Raw genomic sequence first — 18,808 nt, forward strand, 5'->3', positions numbered from 1 at the left:
GATTTTTAAACACCGCAAACGAGATACGTGGTTTGGTAGTTTCACCGTCGATATTCTACGAGGGATCATCACTCATCGCTGGAAAAAAATTCTCGGAGCTTTTCTCATGTTTTTCTCCAGTGCAAACCGACAAGCCCGATTTTTTTAGATTAATTTTCTTCTCCATACCCAACTGATTTTCATAGCCGTCTTGCTTTCCAGTATTAAATCAGAAATAAAATCTATATTTTCGTCCCACATATATATTTTTACAAATTTCAAACAGACAATGATAACGCAAAGTTTCAAAATTTTCTCTTAAGCTACTAATACGTTTAAATTTCGTTAGGGCGACATTGTTTAAAAGCAATGAAAAGTTAAACATGGGTGACAACTCCTGTTCCCTCGGATTAATGTCAATCATATCGTTGTAGAATTGATTTTCTGCAGAATCAATGTCGTGTGTCATGTTTAGTGGCGAGGCGTGAATGCTCGATTATCGATATTTCTCCTTTTGAGGCTATAGTAAAGGCTCGATTATTAAGGTGTTCGTTGCGAGCACCCTGTCTATCGATCCTTTTCCATAGGTTCAAATGGCAAATCAATCGATATATCGCAAAGCCCGCCACACCACTGGTCATGTTCCACTTGAGCCTGTTAATATTAATAACCGATTGAAGTCGTGAGATAGGCCAGGGTCCACTTTTGATCATTGTCGTCGCGTCTACTAGTCCATTATCAGTAATTACTCTTGAAGTGAACTAATCCCCACGTCATTTTGTCCTTGTCAAAAGGCCAGTTTATCCACATGCTGTAAATTTCGATAAAAAATATAATTACTTATTGCTCAAACGCTTGACTTTATTTAAATTAAATTCTGTTGGCAGGTTTTTTCTCAAGGCTGGGTCATCAGTAATCAGCTCCATCAGAACCCGGAACATTGGATAAAACACTCAGAGCAGAACACATCATCCAGCGTTGTCCTGGAATTCATCAGTAAAGAATCGGGCTCGTACCACGTATCATGGCTCGAAATTGCCCGAAGGTAAACAATTTAATGCTAATTTGGACGTATTTCTTCCAAATGGAAGCATGTGCATTATGACGTCAGCCCTGTTATGCATATATTCTTATGGGCTTCAGGGTTTATGTCTTAATGCACATAGTTCCGTTGGGCAGAAATACGTTCATTAATATTCTGAAGTCAAATAGAAAGTCGACTTATATTTCACAAGGATATTGCGTAGAGGTCTTATTTTTAAGCTCTCAAAAAATTCTAAATGGACCCAGACATCAGTTCATAACATGTAACCGTGAATAAGTAAACGAGTAGTAGAAGTAATTCAAGAAATAAGGGAGATCGCATTTCAGCGTCTCAAAATTATCGTCATCTATTTTTTTAATTTTTAAAAGGAGACCCACCCAACACCATTTTAAACTTGTTTCATGTTGCCTCTCATGTCTTTTTCTTGAAAAATTTAAAAAAATAATATTGAACGAATTGCCTTTTTTAAGAAAACGGGAAAGGAAAGGGAAAACAATGAAGGAGAGAAAACATAGGAAAGAAATAAATGGTTCGCTACGGCATATTTTGACAATTTCGAAGTAATAAACGAAGGAATTCGATGTAACGAATGGTTCGTCGTTGAGTTGAACTCCAAAACAACAACCTAGCCAATATCCGAGTTTCAACCAAATAAAGCATCGAGACGCCAAGAATAAGAACGCCGAACGATATCGATATCGACAAATTTGAATATACCCAATATCTTTCCGCTCCCATGGAATTGCCTCCGAAGGTACGGTAACGTTTCTATAAACCCGTAAAATTTCACAATATATTTTATTATCATAGCATACGAGCACCCATCATATATTCCTGAGTTAAGAGGGAGGGATAGGCGGCGATAAGGGTACTCAGCTCCCCTCCTCCACACCCCTCCCATCCGAGCGCCTTGCTTCATACGCAACACGCACGACCCCATCCTGGAAGAACAAGGTATCTCGATTACTCTTGAAACAGTTGCAGATCCAATTTTGAATCGGCGAACAAAAGGGGTTGAGAGACTGGTTGTTGCACCGTGCCGTGCCCCCTTCCTTATCCTGCCCCCATCTTGGGCCGAAGGCTCCGACGTTTTTATGATATTTTCCGATGCACTCAAGGCTCAGTCTTTGCACTCTGTCTCGCCCTTTATGCGCACGACGAGACTATCTCGACTACTCGAATCTCTTACGCTTCCTCAACCATCCCTCCCGCTTTTCTCATTTGTTGCAATATCGATTTTATGGGCTATGAAAGCTCCATTTTCCCTCTTTTCTTCCATTTTTTTCATAAATAATACCCTCTGCTCCATAGACTTTTAACCCCATCTCTCTCCTATTATAGAGTTCTCAACTTTAACCCCTCGTGGGGATTTTAAACTGGATTGTTTTTTTTTTTACTTAAATCTTCATAAATGTGACGTCTAAGATGTCGCGTTTTCTTTGCAACGAGTGAGACAAAAAAGGTCCAAAAAAAATTGAGAGGCTTTGAGGAGAGAGCGCACAAGTACGGGTTTTGCTATTTCGAGAAATACTTGTTTGAAAATTCAAAATTATATGGATCTTTATGCCGCAAAGAAAGTGTAAACTAACTTTTTGATGCTTATAAATTGGAATTTGGAAGCGGATTTCTCGAGAATACGCATTAACACTAGTTTCACTCGAAACCATTGATATCTAATTTTTTTCCACAACTGCAACTACGCGCCTTGTCTTCCAAGCCCCTCAATTGTGAGAATGTAACTTTTTACGTGAATAATTTTCAACCGTGACTCATCGCTTAAGCCGGCTCCAGACTACGCGGCATTCGCCGAATATTACTAGCCGAATACCGAATATTTGGCAAGTCCCGCGTAGTCTGGATGGAACATTCGCGTCTACTTGGCTCGTGTTGACGCGAGGCGAGTCACTCGGCTCGGCATTCGCCCCAACCCGCTAAAAGTCGGTTTTTGTGACACGAGTCAAAGGGATCGCGAGCGCGAGGCCGAGCGTCCATCGCGACATCGGGGCAACATCGGGGTGCCATCCAGACTACTCGCCCTCACTCGCCGAATGTTCGCTATAGTTTTGTAGGAAGGGGGCGAAGAGGTGCAGCGTTTTCCAGTGTATTTTCTTCACTTGGCGAACATTTGTCCTTTCCCATCAGAAATTCGTTATTTGCCAAATGACGAGTCAAGCACGACTTTCACGAGTAGTGTGGCGCTGTACACTCGTGAAAACACTGGAATCTGCCCGTCGCTTCCCGAACCCCGAATATTCGTTACTCGGCTCGGTACTCGGCGAATGCCGCGTAGTCTGGAGCCAGCTTTACCGAATTAAATTAGAACACGTTCCGCTTCATTTAAAATGACAGAATGCAAAATCTAAGACCGAGTTTTTAACATTGAAGCTAAAGAACAGCGACAAAATTTGTGTGGGTTTTTTGGCGCATTCCGGTAGAACAATACATTTGATGTGTAAAGTGATTTGAAGTGTAATTTACTAAGTTGGGAACTAATTATCTCACAACTTCAAATAGGTATTACACTACTGTTACTTTGTGAAATATTTAGTTATATCAATGTTTTGAGAATTGATTATCTAAAAAAAGATTGCTCTGTATTGTAGAAGAGCACTATTTCACCAAAGTATAAAATTTACATACTTTTAACTTCCGTTCCAAATGCAAATTATCAGAATGTGAAAATGTTTGACTGGATAGGACGAGGAAGTTCATTTGAGAGTTTGAAATGAAGCTGGTAAAGACAGTAATTATCTGAGTAGGTTTGTATCTGCTAGACTGGATCAAAAAGCTGAAAACCGCAGAGAGACAACATTTCGGACTGACTATGATCATGGGTCTTAATTATTGAGGAACAAGAAGCGTAAGGCCCAGTGCACGGCAATCTGTCAGAATGTTTGATCAAAGAGAACCGAAATTTCACTTATTACGGTACCTGGGAAACCTCTAATGTAATGAAAACCGAGCTATTTTACATCAGTGAATTTCTCCTCTCGTGATCAGTGGCGATTTTGCAAGTCCGCAAAACTGTTTTTCTTCCATTTAAATCCATTAAAAATATCGATTTAGGTGAGGCAAGTTGCCTCTTTAAGAATCCATTGTTTTAAATATATTGAGATAGGAAAAATTCGCTCGTGTGATAAAAGAGTTATTGCAAGCTTGAGAGAAAAGTCTTGCACCGAAACTGAAAGCCTTCACTTTAATGAGTTCTCAATCAAGATTTTGTTTGAGGAAATCTACAAATATTACGCAAGTCAGTTTGTCCGGCTTTTTAACCTCTTCTAGCCCTTGTAACTTCTACATCTGTAAACCAACGTCCAACTCGCCTTTCGAATGAAGTAATCCATGCTTGAACCTCTCCCACCTCCTTCAACCAACTTTGTTCCAAAAAATAACGAAGAACAATTGAAAAATTGCCAAAAAAAATTATACTTATTAGAATATATTATTGATTTTTTTTTTTAAAAGTAGTAGGCTTTGATAACCCAGTATCTAACCACCTCTCTCCTTCTAAGGCCCTATAAGCCAGACTCGAACACCCTCTCCCCCTTGAGTGGCTAGGGAAATAAGTAGACGGCCAATTGGCTTTCTCTGTAACAACAGTATGATACAACTATCCGTGCTCATGAGATGTCCGTGTTGCATACACGCAAAATTGCAGGCGCTCCTGAAGTCTTAATCGCAACGTCTACAGAAACTTTTTTTTCATCGAGGAATGTCTGCGGTGCATATTAGGGCCTTTCAAAAAAAAACTTGTTTTTGAAAACATCTGTTCCACCCAAAATTACTGGTGCTGCCCTCAGTAATATGGGACCTCGCCTCTTCCTCCCAATTTTCAAAACATAAAGAAAACGCTGAGAAGACAGCTTGACGCATTCGGGTTTTTTTTATCATATTTCGCTAAAATACGACGGGAAGAGATCAACAAAGGTTTGAGAAGATTCGTTCGGGAATGGCGATGCTGAACGGGGTGATCTCAAAGGCAAACAAGCACCGGATATATGATGCCATCGTTAAAAGTATCGTGCTCTATGGTAGTGAAGTGTGGCCTTTGACGAAAAGAACGCAAGAAATGTTGAGGGCAACTGAAATGGATTTTTGGCGGCGATCTGCCGGCATTTCGAGACGGGACCGTGTCCGTAATGTGAGAATTCGCCAGGTGATGAAGGTTGAGAAAGATATCGTGCACGACGTCATGTCCAGGCAGTTATGCTGGTATGGACATGTGCAAAGAATGTCGGAGGAGAGGTTGCCCAAACAAGTTTTGGATTGGGTACCACCTGGGAAGAGGTGACGGGGACGTCCCGTAAAGGGTTGGCGGCAGGGCGTTGACGAAGAGATGTTGCGGTGTCAGTTGCCCGATAACCTCTGGGAAGGCAGGCATATGTGGCGTTTGGGGGTCGTAGAACGCCAGAGTGCGTTGTAAAGCGACTTTAATATATATACGACGGGAAGAGATCAACAAAGGTTTGAAAAGATTCGTTCGGGAATGGCGGGATTTTCAATTTTTTGGATGTTTTTTTTAAAGCCCCTCCCCACCCCCTCCGACTCGGATTTGTTGGCTTGACCCCCTCTCCCCCCTTGTAACGCACTTTAACGCTAGCTCAAGCCCCCCTCCCCCTAAACGCGTCACGTAATACTTGAACGGCTTCTCAGCAGAAATACGTCCATTTTATCATCTTGTCACATACAGTTCGGGCCACATTTCTAGCGTTTTGTCCTGAAGGTTTCGTTACACGATCAAACACTCGAACCAATTACTATCAAAGTGTCGGGAGTCATCGGTCGTAAAATCATTACTTTGCTTAATTTAAAATGAAAACTTGGCTGAAATGTTTCGCGCGGCGAGAAATTATGAATGGTCGCACTCCATTCTGATCAAAATTGGACGGGCCGTCAAATTTTGATCAGAGAGGACTGTTGCATGGTGACCATTAGTCATCAACTGGTCTACTTTGATCACAATTGGTTCTGAATTCAATCGTGTATCCAGACTAGAGACATGAGACCTTCCACTAGTATCTTGGCCATGGTGGAAGCTTTTACCTTCGGGACTTCCGCATGCTACTTTCGGCTTACCTACACGGTTGATGTTCAACAACGTGTTGGCAGTTTCGTTTTGCAAACAAGCCGAAATTGGCCAAAGTTTGGGAGATTTGTTTGGCTCATGACGTCACCCGAATCTTATCATCCACCATGTGGGTAGGTCAACAGGTGATAACTGTTGCTCCCTCATAATTTTCCATAAGGAATCGTTGAATCCCCGAGAGTAAAAGCTTCCACCTGTCGCCAAGAGGTCAGTGGAGGGTCTCTTGTCTCTGATCAGAGACAAGAGTCCATCCACTGATCTCTTGGCGACAGGTGGAACTTTTCACTTTCGGGGATTCAACAATTCCTAATGGACAATTATAAGGGAGCAACAGTCGTCACTCTTATTTTGGCCGCTGACCTACCTACATGGTGGATGGTGAGCCTCGGGTGACGTCATGAGCCAAATAAGTTTCCCAAACTTCGTCCATTTTCGGTTTGTTTGCAAAATGAAACTGCCAACACATTGTTAAACAGCAACCATGTAGGTGAGTCAACAGTAGAATGCTGAAGTCCCGAAAGTAAAGCCCTGCATAGACGATCAAATTCCGAACCAATTCCGATCAAAGTAGACATGCTGATGGCTGGTGGTCACCATCTACCATCAAATTTTGACGGGCCGCACTTTTTTGTTCAAAGTAAGATCGGACCGGAGTGCCACCATTCATCAATTCCTGCCGCAGGAAACATTTCTGTCAAGTTATCATTTTAAAATGAAGCAAATTAATGAGTTTCAGACTGATGACTCCCGACACTTTGATGCTACTTTGATCGGAATTTGTTCGGGAATTTGATCGTCTATGCAGGCCTTAAAAGCTTCCACCATGGCCAAGATACTAGTGGAGGGTCTCTTGTCTCTGCCTCTGATCCAGACCTTTTACTCATGAAACCCCGACGACTTTTCCGTGTCGACAGGAAGCCGTCAAGCCCACTGGCGGAGAAAGACCAGTTGATCAGCGAGTGCCTGCACCGGTGCCCGGAGATCGACGCGTGCATCAACTCCTCGCTGTGGTGCGACGGGGTGGACCACTGCCCGTCCGGCTACGACGAGTCGCTCACCCACTGCTTCTACCTCTTCAAGCTGCCGGCCCTCTACCTCCTCATCATCGGCGTCGGGGTCGTCCTCTGCTGCTGCTTCGTCTGCATCCTCCACGCCTTCGTCGCCAAGAACTCGGAGAGCAAGCTCAAGTCCCTGCCCTCCGACACGGAGGCCATCATGAACCATAAGGAGCTCATCAGCTGACATACGGACTCGCTCGTGAGATACGTCGAGGTCGACCGCGTCACCACTGTGTGAGGTGTTCACGAGCGATTTTCCACCTTTTTTTTAGTTTCTTTTTTTTTACACAACTAGGAGTGCTGAAGGATTTAAGTACACTGAAAAAAAAATATCGGTGTATTTACTAAGAAAAGGGTAAAATTACCAAGAATTCAGGGTTCTATTTGATCCCAATTTTTTCTTGGTAAAATTACCATTTATGGAATTGGTAATTTTACCGAGAAATCTCGGTAAAATTATTGAACTTTCTTGGTAATTATACTGGACCTTGGTAAAAACGCCAATATTTTTTATCGACTGTGGTAGAATTACCGAGATAAAATGGCAAAGTTACCAGGAATTGATTACCGATAAAAGTGGTATTCTTACCTGAAAAAACAGTAAAAATACCGGTTTTTAGGTAAGCTTACCAGTCTGTCTTGGTAAAAAAAAGTGAGATGGTAAAGGTACCAACGGACCTCGGTAAAAATGCCGAGAATTTTTTTTCAGTGTAGACTATTTATATAGGGAGAGTTCGGAAACAGTGGCATGGCGTGAATTGCGATGTATCGTTTGTTACGCCATTTAAAGCTATGGTAAAGAATCGATTATTAAGGTGTTCGCTGCAAACGCCCTGTTTATCGATCCTGTTCCATAGGTTTAAATGGCATAACAATCGATAAATCGCAAAGCGCGCCACGCCACTGTACGGAAATGCTGGAATATGGAGCTCTAGGGGCCCAGAAGGGCAGCCGACCGTCTAACACATAAAACGTCACAGCCAATCTTCAGATTCTAATATCAAATCAAGATGGCTAACTCAAGTAAAAGTGGTACATTGAGACATCACTCTGAAGTCATAATAACAGCTACTATGTGTTTCATAAAGCAGTGTGACATCACTGTAATATTCGCCGAACACGCTGCCATCACAGTGGTATCATATTGACGTTTGGAGTGATGATGTCAGAGTGACATTTTAATGATTTTTTCCATAAAGCATTAAGTTGTCACAATAGCGAGATGATCATGTTCCGCTTTTATCAGAGAAGAATATAAGAGCGTCCTTCCACAAAAATGAGTTAATTTATGAAAAACTAAGTCAAATACGTGATTTACAAACGACGGGTCGTAGCTCGGCTTGTAATCTAATAATATAAATCATTCTGGATAATTTGATTTTTCAAGTTGGCTGCCTTTTTGGGCCCTAAAAATCATATGACTTTACCTTAAAATTACCGATATGTCTGTATTCTCCCCATATAGGTTCTCTAGATTTAAATGTAAACTTTTTAGGGAGTTCCTGGAAACTCTGAGTACGAAGCAGACACACAAGCACACATTGAAAAAACGGTTTGTGTCGGAGACACAATACGAGTGGGCCAGATGGCGTTTTTGCGTCCCACAACTTACCGGTTCAGGTCCGGAACATACCCCGTTTGAGTCCCAGCCCTAAGCCGACAGGTATAGCACGCAAAAAAGCTAGGTAGCGCCAAGTGACCTACTCGTCTTGTATCTCCCATACTCATGCAACCTCGTTTTTTCCTGTGAATGTAAGGAGTAATTATTTACATTTTGAAGAGTCATCAGGAACGCGTATCTGGAAATGTTTCAGAGAACTATCTCATTTCCGGCACTTAACTTTCCCGGGAAACTTTGATCCTATAGGGATGTCGACTTGCTAAGAAAAAGTTGTATATTAACAATCAAACCCGTCTTTCCGTCATTGAAGTCATTATTTCTGGAAAAAATCAAGAATAAATAGACTTTGAAATTTTCGGATATTGAAGGGCTGAAAATGAGACATGGGTATCCCCATTACAACGTTTCCAATTATGATGCATGTTTTTTCAAAAGTAAACCAACCGAATGGACCTTGTTTCCTTGTTCCGTGTTTTCTTGTATGAGGAGAAAATTCACGGAAAATTCTACAAGATACTTTCGATTGGCTCTATTTAAATTAAAACTAAAAACTAAAACACGAGCGGTTTGCAACGTTGCAACCAGAGATACGTATTTATTTCTTTAGCCATCGATGTGTTTGACTGGATACTGGAGGACAGCGAATAAAATATCTTGCGGATTAAGAAAAATAAAAATTTGCAAGTTATATTAAAACATTGGAGTTGAAGAGAGGAAATTACTAACATGCCTTTTTAAGTTTGAATGCAGCAGTTGCTCTGGAAAACTTTTCACCACACAATTTTTCCGCAACATATATAGATGCACGAAGTACGTAAGTACTGTAATTTTTGGTCATGTAATTTAAGAATTTTTCAAAATTAAGTCTATCTTAAGTCCAATTTCCAAGTAATGACTTCATTTTTCACAATTTCTCAACTAACATTTTTTCCTATGGATGCATCAGCAATATTCGAAAGGTGATCTTAAACTCACGGATTTGGCTAACTTCATTTCTGATTTAACGTTAGAAGAAGTTAGTACCTATAAAACGGCTTAATCATGATAGACGATTTAACCTAAGGAGAGGATTCCAAACTTCAGCAAACGTGTTAGTAATCGAGTTTCCCCGTAGATTATCCTCTTCATCTGTGATCTTCAGTCCTGCATGACAGCTCCTTAAACTTTAGCGTGTACCAGAACAATTCCTGGCCGCCTTTCACAGTCTTGAAATAGTTTTTAAGTCATTAATTAAATTATAAGACTCGTCTCCTTTCTGCAAAGCAAGCTTTTAGATTTTTGATTTCCTTGCCAGGATCTGCCATGAGGAAATACCACTTCCTCTGATTAAAGCCTCAGGTCTCAAATCTGTAAATCCAACTGTGTTCTCGGAAATCCCTCCGAGATGTAAGATTTAGGGAGTCTAGTTATTCCATTTTGGAGCAGAAAATGAGAGTAACGTATTTTTTAGAATCACATGATGCTATTTCTTTCTTTCATCTTCATCTCTGAGAATAAATATCATTTAGTCGTTATTGTTTTATTGAGTTAAATGCATATGTTGATCCATTTTATAGATTTTATACTGTGGTTAGACATTTCTATTGTTTATATTTTTTCATTATTTTATGATGGTCGTGGATGCATCGTCGATCGCTGTTGCGACCATGTTTGTGTATCGATTGTCGTAACAAGGCAATCCCTCGAAACTTATAGTTTGTGATTTGCACATTTAATGTTGAGGTACGTTTGTACCAACTTTATCTTACTTGGACTAGCAATGCTGAGCTGTTTTTCAAGTGAAAAGTTTGGACTTAAAATTTTTGGGAGCACCATTGGCAAATTATGTAAATACTGACCTAACTCTCTTTCTATTCCAAAAGTTTTCCCTCTGATCGGAAAGAATCGTTTTGTGCTCATAATTATATGTTTGCAATCAAACTTCATGCACTGCAACAATTCCTCTACAAAATCGACAAAATGAGGGATCGCTGTTTGAAAATATATACCATAGTTTAACTAATTCTATACTCCTGAGAGTGAGCAATATAAATCCCAGGTTGAACTATTATGAAAATACTTTAACTATTTTTAGGAGACTATAACCTTGCGCTTTGCAGTGGATCGAGTCTATTAGAGAGGTCGGATATTAAATTTTTAACTTTAATATAGCTATTGATGTTTAATTTGTCACATTTTAAATTTTAATGGGTAACTCTTGAAGAAAATTTCACGAGAAAACCAATGAAACCAATTTTGGAACCTCTAAGTTTGTATGAACGGAGTTGTAAGCTCGTAAATTGTCCAAATTATGCCCGACTTCTCCTATTGACTCGATCCACTGTGCGCCTGCGATAAGCTTCCTCTTATCTCAAAGTTACAATCGTTCAAGGTATATTCCTAATTTTTTTTCTTTTAGACTTTAGTACAGCATATATAAATTTAACGTTAAGTCTTGCTCAGTTCACTCAAATTCTATATTTGTTACGAACGAATGTCAATCATAATTCTCATTAGCAATTCTTATGTACTTGAAACTTACTTACCTAGTCTGCTGCCATGTTAGATACTTATCTGATATTATACTAGTAATTATCAATTTGGGAACAATTAATGCGGCTGAAGAACCGAACGAGTGAAAATTGAAACTCCTTAAAATAGGGGTAACTAAATAGACAAATGGAACTAATGGGAGTTGATTTGTGGGATTTTGGGATTATGCAGGATATTTGCGGATTGATCATGCTCGCTGAAAGCCAATTTTGCATTTCCGTAGGTATAACGATCAGCCATTGAAAAAGTAGGTTGTGCGATTTCTTTGCAGAATACTTATTCCATTCGAAGAGCTGATAAATATTTTAGCTAACATTTGCCATTGCTAGCAGGAGCTGCCAATTATGTTGTATCTGTCATTTAGATAATTCACTTCCTCCATGTCATTCTACTTAGAAATAAGTGGTTCAGCGATAAGTTTCTATTCTTTTTATCATTTTTGGTATTGATGATTTATATAAAAATATCGCGGTATTAATGCGAAAGCTAGTTTGCTATTTTAGATCTACTTCATGGACATAAGGTGCCCTGGTAAAAATTGGCAGTAGAATCTGTGTTCCAAAATACCATAGACATACAGCCGGCTGTAAGATTTCCAATAACTTCTATAGGCGGCAACACAATTTCTTGTAGCCTTTTATAGCCGATGGCGATTAAGCAACTCACAGCCAGGCGATAAAGTGTATGCTAAACGTCACTAATTATGGATGCTAGGACTTAGTGAGTTTTTGGACCACTGCTCTCTTTTTGGGCAGTAGTATCTTGATTTATTTTGCGAGGAAAGCTCCGTACTTTTGAAGGATGCCTGCCATTCCTAATATGTAGGAGCGCCTTCAATTTCGTATGATACTGTGCAATACCTCTGGTGTGAAATAGTTGCTTCAAGCGCCGTGGTACGCTGCGTTACTTAGAGATACTTCACGCATTGCGCAATGCGTGAAGTATCCCTGTTAGGTTTGTAGGCGCCAGTGCGCCGCCGCCGCTCCACTTTGTGTTAGGCTCTAATATTTAATCTCGCGGAGTCAGCGTTTTTCAACTCATGACTTTTGAAATGTTTGCCCACTCTATATGGATTATTCTCATTTTAATTGATGAAAAAAAATATGTAGTAAAGGAAAATATAATGTGCGTTTCGTAAATATTAAAGTGATTCCGTACAAACTTAAGGATATAAAGCACACGAATTTCTACACAATTTCTTATAGCCTTTTATAGCCGATGGCGAAAAAGCAACAGCCAGGCGATAAAGTGTAAAGCCCGGCGATAGGAACTATAGCCCGGCTGTATAATTTTTTATCGCTCCGTGTAGCCCGGCCGTATGATTTTTTCCACTTTCTACAGCCAGCTATATGATTTTCTACCGCCTTCTTCAGTCGGCTATAAGAATTCCTATGGTATTTTGAAACGCAGCTCCTATCGCCAATTTTTACCAGGGTGAACATTGGAAGCATCACGGGGTATCTATTTAATTTGTTTACTTATTAGATGCATACGTCTAACGTTGCCTTCAGCTAATCAGTGGAAGAACAGGACAAAGAGCGTGAAATGCCAGGCTCATGAAAATAGAACGTCCAAAGTTGAAAGTAAAATACTTACCAGTGACCACATATGTTTGAGAGCATAGTAAGGACAAGACTCGGTGTATTCGTGATGACAAAAATTGCCGTGAGGATCCTGTTAAAAATGACAAGTAGGCTATTCAGAATTCGCCAACTCACATGAGTAGAACTTCCTACACATATGAGAAGAAATTCTACTCATATCACTAGAATATTCTACTCATAAGAGTAGAAAAGTTCAACTCCTATGAATTCAATTTTTTTCATTTTTCAGAAGTGCTGTTTCTGACCATGAGACACCGACATTATATGTTAATTTGAAAATAAAAAACATTTTGTTCTTGTGATTTTTTTGATGTGGTGACTAGTTTCTGAGATATCGGACACGGTAGATTCAACGCTGAACTCATGTGAGTTGAAATCTCTAGTCATATGAGTTGGGATCTCTTGTCATAGAAATTGGCAAAAACTAGATGGAGAAATTCTGCTCATATGAGTTAAATTCTATTCATATAAGTTGAAATTCTATTTATACGAGTTGAAATTCTATTCATACGAGTTGAAATTCTATTAATATAAATTGAAATTCTATTCATATGACTTTGATTTTCTACGCATTTGTACTCACCATTTTTAGCAGGGGATTACTTTGATGATTGCATTCAGAGTGATGACATAAATTCTTGAAACAATCGATTAATAGAAACTTACGGACGAAGTTATCCTAATAATTCATTAATTGACCCAAAATTCAAATGAATCACTGAGAACTAAAACACACCAACTCGAAAAAATAAAAATAATCAAGACACGAGCAAAACTACACAGTAGTTGAAGAAGTTAGTGCAAGAAAAATATTTTTGGTGCCGAAAGACAAGTACTTAAGGACACTTTAAAGGTCCATGTTAAAACAGATGCTTTAACTTCACTTACCTTTTTGAAAACTGACTCTCTTTAATGAAAATTGAGCATTTTTGGGTTACCGACTTGGTGTGTTTTCGTTCTCACTGATTCAAATGTAATATCGATATGATTAGGGGCTCATTATCATCACTTTGAAATCTGACCACTGCCTGTACCGCCTAATGTATCCTCATATAGTTGGTGCCTGATGTGACTGATTCACTTGATTGTAAAACGTGAATCGTGGCTTTATTTATGTACGTCTTCCTAATTTATTAGCTCCGTTGGAAAAATGAATTTTTTCGTTGATCGACTGATTTTTAACTGTCGTGTTAATTATAGCAAGGTTATTGAGTGATCAGGAAAGAATTAGTGCGTGCACTTATTTGCAGTAAACCCTTTATAAGGTGAAACTTGTTTTTTTAATAAAAATGTTTAGCATGTTGTAATATTCTTCTGTCCATACAAAATTATGTTGCCCGATCGTGATTTATGTAGCCCACGCCATCGGTCAAAACTAGCCTTGACCGACTGAAAAAAGGTTTTGCCGGAGCACACAAGGCGGAACCGTTTAGAGTAGTTTCTTAAAAACTTCTGACCAATCCCAAACATGCATTTTACCACACTGACTGAGGACAATATGCGTCATTTATCTGTCATGTAAACTTGCGTGGGTTTTACGTCATTCGGTGCGAGTGCGATACACGCAACGTTTCATTCGCCATTGCCTTTGACATGACTACTATTATCTTCTTACAGCTCCTGCACTAGTTTTTCCAAAAATGTAGTTTCTTCTGGTGTAATTGTAACAACCTTGCATTTTGTCGGTAAAACTAGTTTCGATTTATTTAACGCTATAATACATACAATCGAAGAAAAATAATTTTATTAAAAATTATAATTCCCTCCTCCTACATTTGGTTGTGTAAGTCACGATGCTCATCCGTGACAAGGATTATATATTTTTATGCCCTCAACATTTCAACAATAACCGTCTTTGACATGCTGCCAACAAGTCATGCCTCTTATTAGGGGGCAATGAAGGTATAGAACTGACGCAAGGCGCAACAAAGCCCAACTATGTACATATTTGAACTGAATTTTGGGAAGTTTCGACCATACCCTGTAAACTCCAAAGCGCCAAGCTTGCCCTTAGATTACTTTCAGGCATCTATTTTTATTGTTTAGTTTTTATAATCTTCCGATGGTAAATATCGGAATAAAACTATGTGCTGTGATTATATTCTGTACTCTAGAAGAAAGTGATAATAAACTAAAATGTTACGTGGGTTGAAATTTTCAAAGGGCGGTTAGTTTTAAGGATAAATGCCATTGTAAAATTAAGGCTGTGTTAATATTATATGTAAGGATACAGAATTTTTAGCTTGACTAAATAGAAAATCCTAGTTAGCGTCTTGTTGGTAAAGATTAGATTTTTTATATGGTTTCCTTTTTCAGATATCTGTTTTTATCGTACTGTTTTTCTTACTCCGTATTTTAATTTAGTAACTCTGAATATCGAGGCATCGTTTATACTGTATATGAAGTTAGTTCTCGAGTGTGTATTAAATTTGTTTTTTCTTGACATTCCAATCATCTTGCCTCTACTTAGTACCTCATTTACTATACTGGTTTTTCTTTTTAGATACAGTGGCGTGGCGTGCTTTGAGATACATCGATTACTCTGCCATTTTAAAGCTATAGGAAAGGATCGATAGATGAAGTGTTCACAACGATCACCTTAATAATCGATTCTATGTCATGGCTTCGAATATGAGGCTATATTGATCATTGATCATTCACGCCGTGCCACTATCCACCAGCGTAGAGTTCCTTTATACCCAGAGTTAAGACATCTCACTTTTGGTTGGGCTGAAAGTGGCCTAAAAAAAAATCCAATTCTGATTGGTTCTCGCTCATGGAGGCCGAAACGAGTGCACCCGAATGATGGCGGTACCTCGACTATTGAACAGGAATAATGAAAATATTACCTAATTGTGGTTTATCAAGAGTAAATTTTATTGTCCATCGGTCCAAAATGAAAATAGATTAAGAAATTATTCACAAACCAATCTCTTTTCGTTTTAATTGATCAATTTGTTGATGTTGTTGTTTTTTGTGTGACAACATCGCAGTGATTCCTGGATCCTTATCCCTCAGTATCGTTCGATTTGGGTGCACTCGTTTCGGCCTCCATGGCCAGCCAGGCCGGCTGCCAGTCAGCTGATACTCGATTGTGCTTAACTCAGGGTATAAATGTACTCTACATCTCAGCTGATACCCTTCTTTTGATGCAGGCTTTGATTTTTTTTAACTCATTTTTTTTCGTTCTTTGCACTGATCAAGGAAGCGCTGGTATAGGAGGGCGATCAATAGCGCCACGAAGTTTCTGTTCAAGTATTCTGTGAATATTTCAAGTTTTCTCGCTCAAAGGTGCGTTTTATGTTCTCGCAGGTTTGAGGGGGGGATGTCAAGCCAAATAGACCAAAAGTTTGCAAAGCTCTACTTTTGCATTAAGAGCGGATATTCCATCACACAAATTGTTCAAAAATTGCCCGAAAGTGGAATTGCAAATTTTTTTTGTCTAAAAAAGGGGGGTGCGCACCCTCGAAAAATTGACGGATCGGCACGAAATTATTCTCAGCTCTAGGTTTGTCACGTATCCTATTTACTGGGAGCAAAAACCCGAGACAGAACGGTTTTTTTCCTGTATCACTCGACTAAGCTCGTACTCGGACAGGCAATGACGCAATGCTCTTGAGCGATCCGCATACTTTAAATACACGTTAATTAGATAGAATGCCCCTGAGCAGATCCTGCGCGTCTAGATTTGTTGCCGGCACGATTGATTTGATAATCCCGCTGTAAACGTATCGAATAAAGTACCGTCTCATCCTCGACACGCTAAGTAATGGCCTCTTGTCATCATGAATAAATCGTCGAGCGCCTCATCCGTGATAATATTTTAAAATAAAAAAATGTGTTCCTAGCAATCGGCGGTATTTTGTTGAAGGAAGAAAATACAAAAATAGTGCAATGGAAATAAGCTCGTGTAAAAAATCTGGCAAATGGAACAAAGACCGTGGGCCAGCAGGGGGTAACCCTCCCCCCCCCCCCCCCGTCGGGAATTTTGAAGATGGTGATTTTCTTGAAGCTCTCAACTAGTAGATAAGTAAGATTTTCCTTGTTTACGCGAATTTATCGTCGTGGTGGGGGGGGGTAGGCCCCCCCTAAACCCCCCAAAATTGCTCAGAATTCCGACTTTTCCGCGGAATTTTCCCACTTTTACCCGAAAAGGCTTGATTTTAGGGCAAAACTCCACATAACCATTCTGAAAGCTCGTGAGATTCTGGTCTAGAAAAGTCTTAAGTGACTTTGACCAGGACCCGCGGTGCCCCAAAATGGGGGGGCTTAAAATGTCAAAATATCTCAATTTTCCGCGAAAATGACCGTTTCGCCGCGATTTCTCGCCAATAACGCGAAGAAGGTTGGTATTATCGTAAAATCGTTTACCCCTATAATAACAGAGCATTAATTTTTCATTCTAAGGGCGGCCTAACCCCTCGTGGGGGGGAGGGGGGCCCCCCCAGCAGTACCCACCCTATAAAAACCGTCAAGATTGGCCGCTTCCTTGAAGTAGCGTTATGCGCAAAAATGGGCGGCAAAATGAAAACAAGTAGCGTTTGTTCTGAGAGAACATCAATGTGGATTCTTGTGGGGGGTGACAGGGGAGAGGGAGGTACATCCTCCTCCCTCCCCCTCCCCCTCCCCCAAAAAATAATCACGAAAAACGTTAATTAAACGCGAAAATTCCACTTTATAAGACGACTTCAGGGCTTGTCATTGACACGCTTACACTGACATAATTTAACGAGGGGGGGGGAGGGGAGAGGGGGCCCTCCCCCCTCCTCTCCCACCCCCTCCCCCAAATAAATAATCACGAAAAAATTTAATTAAACGCGACAATTCCATACTCTAAAAGGCGACTTTCAGGGCGTGTCATTGTCACGCTCACACTAATATAATTTAAAGAAGGAGGGGGGGTGTTAGACATCTTAGCCTCCCCAGCCAACATTAAAAAAGGGTGGGGGAGGGGTAATGTACAAACGTTACTTACTTAATAATAGGAGGGACGGGGAAACTTAGCTGCAGTAGGAGAATTGTAAGATTTGAAGGGATACGGAATTAAATCAGGGAACGTAGAAATACTATTTTATTTTTTGGAAATGACTGAAACTGAGGGGAGTTTATTCATAATTGACGGAAATGTACATACTTAAGCTTATGTCAACATTTTTGAAACGTTTGGAGAATAGGCTTAAAGTGTATTGGATCGTTTGCCAAAGTATTCAATCATTCATTTGGTCACAGACAGATACTGCAGTGAACTCTGATTGACGAATAGTTATCAAGATAGTTCGTCTCGAAAAAAGCCAAATTATTTGAATGTTTGCTTCTTATTGGTTTGATTTTCATTGAGTTTGCAAGATGAAGTCAACTTTCACATCGTCAGCGGAGGTAAACTGGCTAGACCCATCTCCATGCCTTAAATATACTTTTCCCACTGAGTATATTGGGTGTATTTCTTTCGGTTCCATTCAGTTAAGAATAGATCGATAAGCTGGCTCTTGTTTTTACACTTGCCTAAATTACTTTTCAAACTACGGGGTATTTTGGTTGGGGGTCCATTCGTAAAAGAAGTATCCCTTAATCCCCCCCATAATCGCTTAATGTTTTTGATGAATTTATCACTGCAGTTTCTGTCTATGACCAAATGAATGATTGAATTGTTGGCGAAAAGCGTCAGCTGTTTTGTAAAGTTTTGATTCCTCCAGTTTTTCATTTCTCAGTTTCAGTTCGGTATGATACCTTGCCCATAAAGGTGATCTAAAAGCGTCCTCCGAGTGTTATTTCTTTCCTTACCACCTTTAGCTTTTACCTTTAGCCTTTAGGTTATGGGCCCAGCACGCTCAGTTTCAGTTCGGTATGATACCTTGCCCATAAAGGTGATCTAAAAGCGTCCTC

At 39.9% G+C, this 18,808-nt stretch overlaps 1 protein-coding gene across 1 annotated transcript in view; it reads left to right on the top strand.

Annotated features, from left to right (window-relative positions):
- Positions 1-15,076, top strand: part of LOC109030132 (uncharacterized) — a 135,432-nt gene extending 120,356 nt beyond the window's left edge. The window contains exons 14-15 of the mRNA XM_072303131.1: positions 867-1,024; positions 7,025-15,076. Coding sequence (XP_072159232.1) covers positions 867-1,024; positions 7,025-7,352 — 486 coding nt within the window. The 3' untranslated portion in view covers positions 7,353-15,076. The remainder of the gene's footprint in view (positions 1-866; positions 1,025-7,024) is intronic.
- The last annotated feature ends 3,732 nt before the right edge of the window (positions 15,077-18,808 follow it).

The sequence above is a fragment of the Bemisia tabaci genome, chromosome 8 (assembly GCF_918797505.1).
Source record: "Bemisia tabaci chromosome 8, PGI_BMITA_v3".
Taxonomy (NCBI): Eukaryota; Metazoa; Arthropoda; class Insecta; order Hemiptera; family Aleyrodidae; genus Bemisia; species Bemisia tabaci.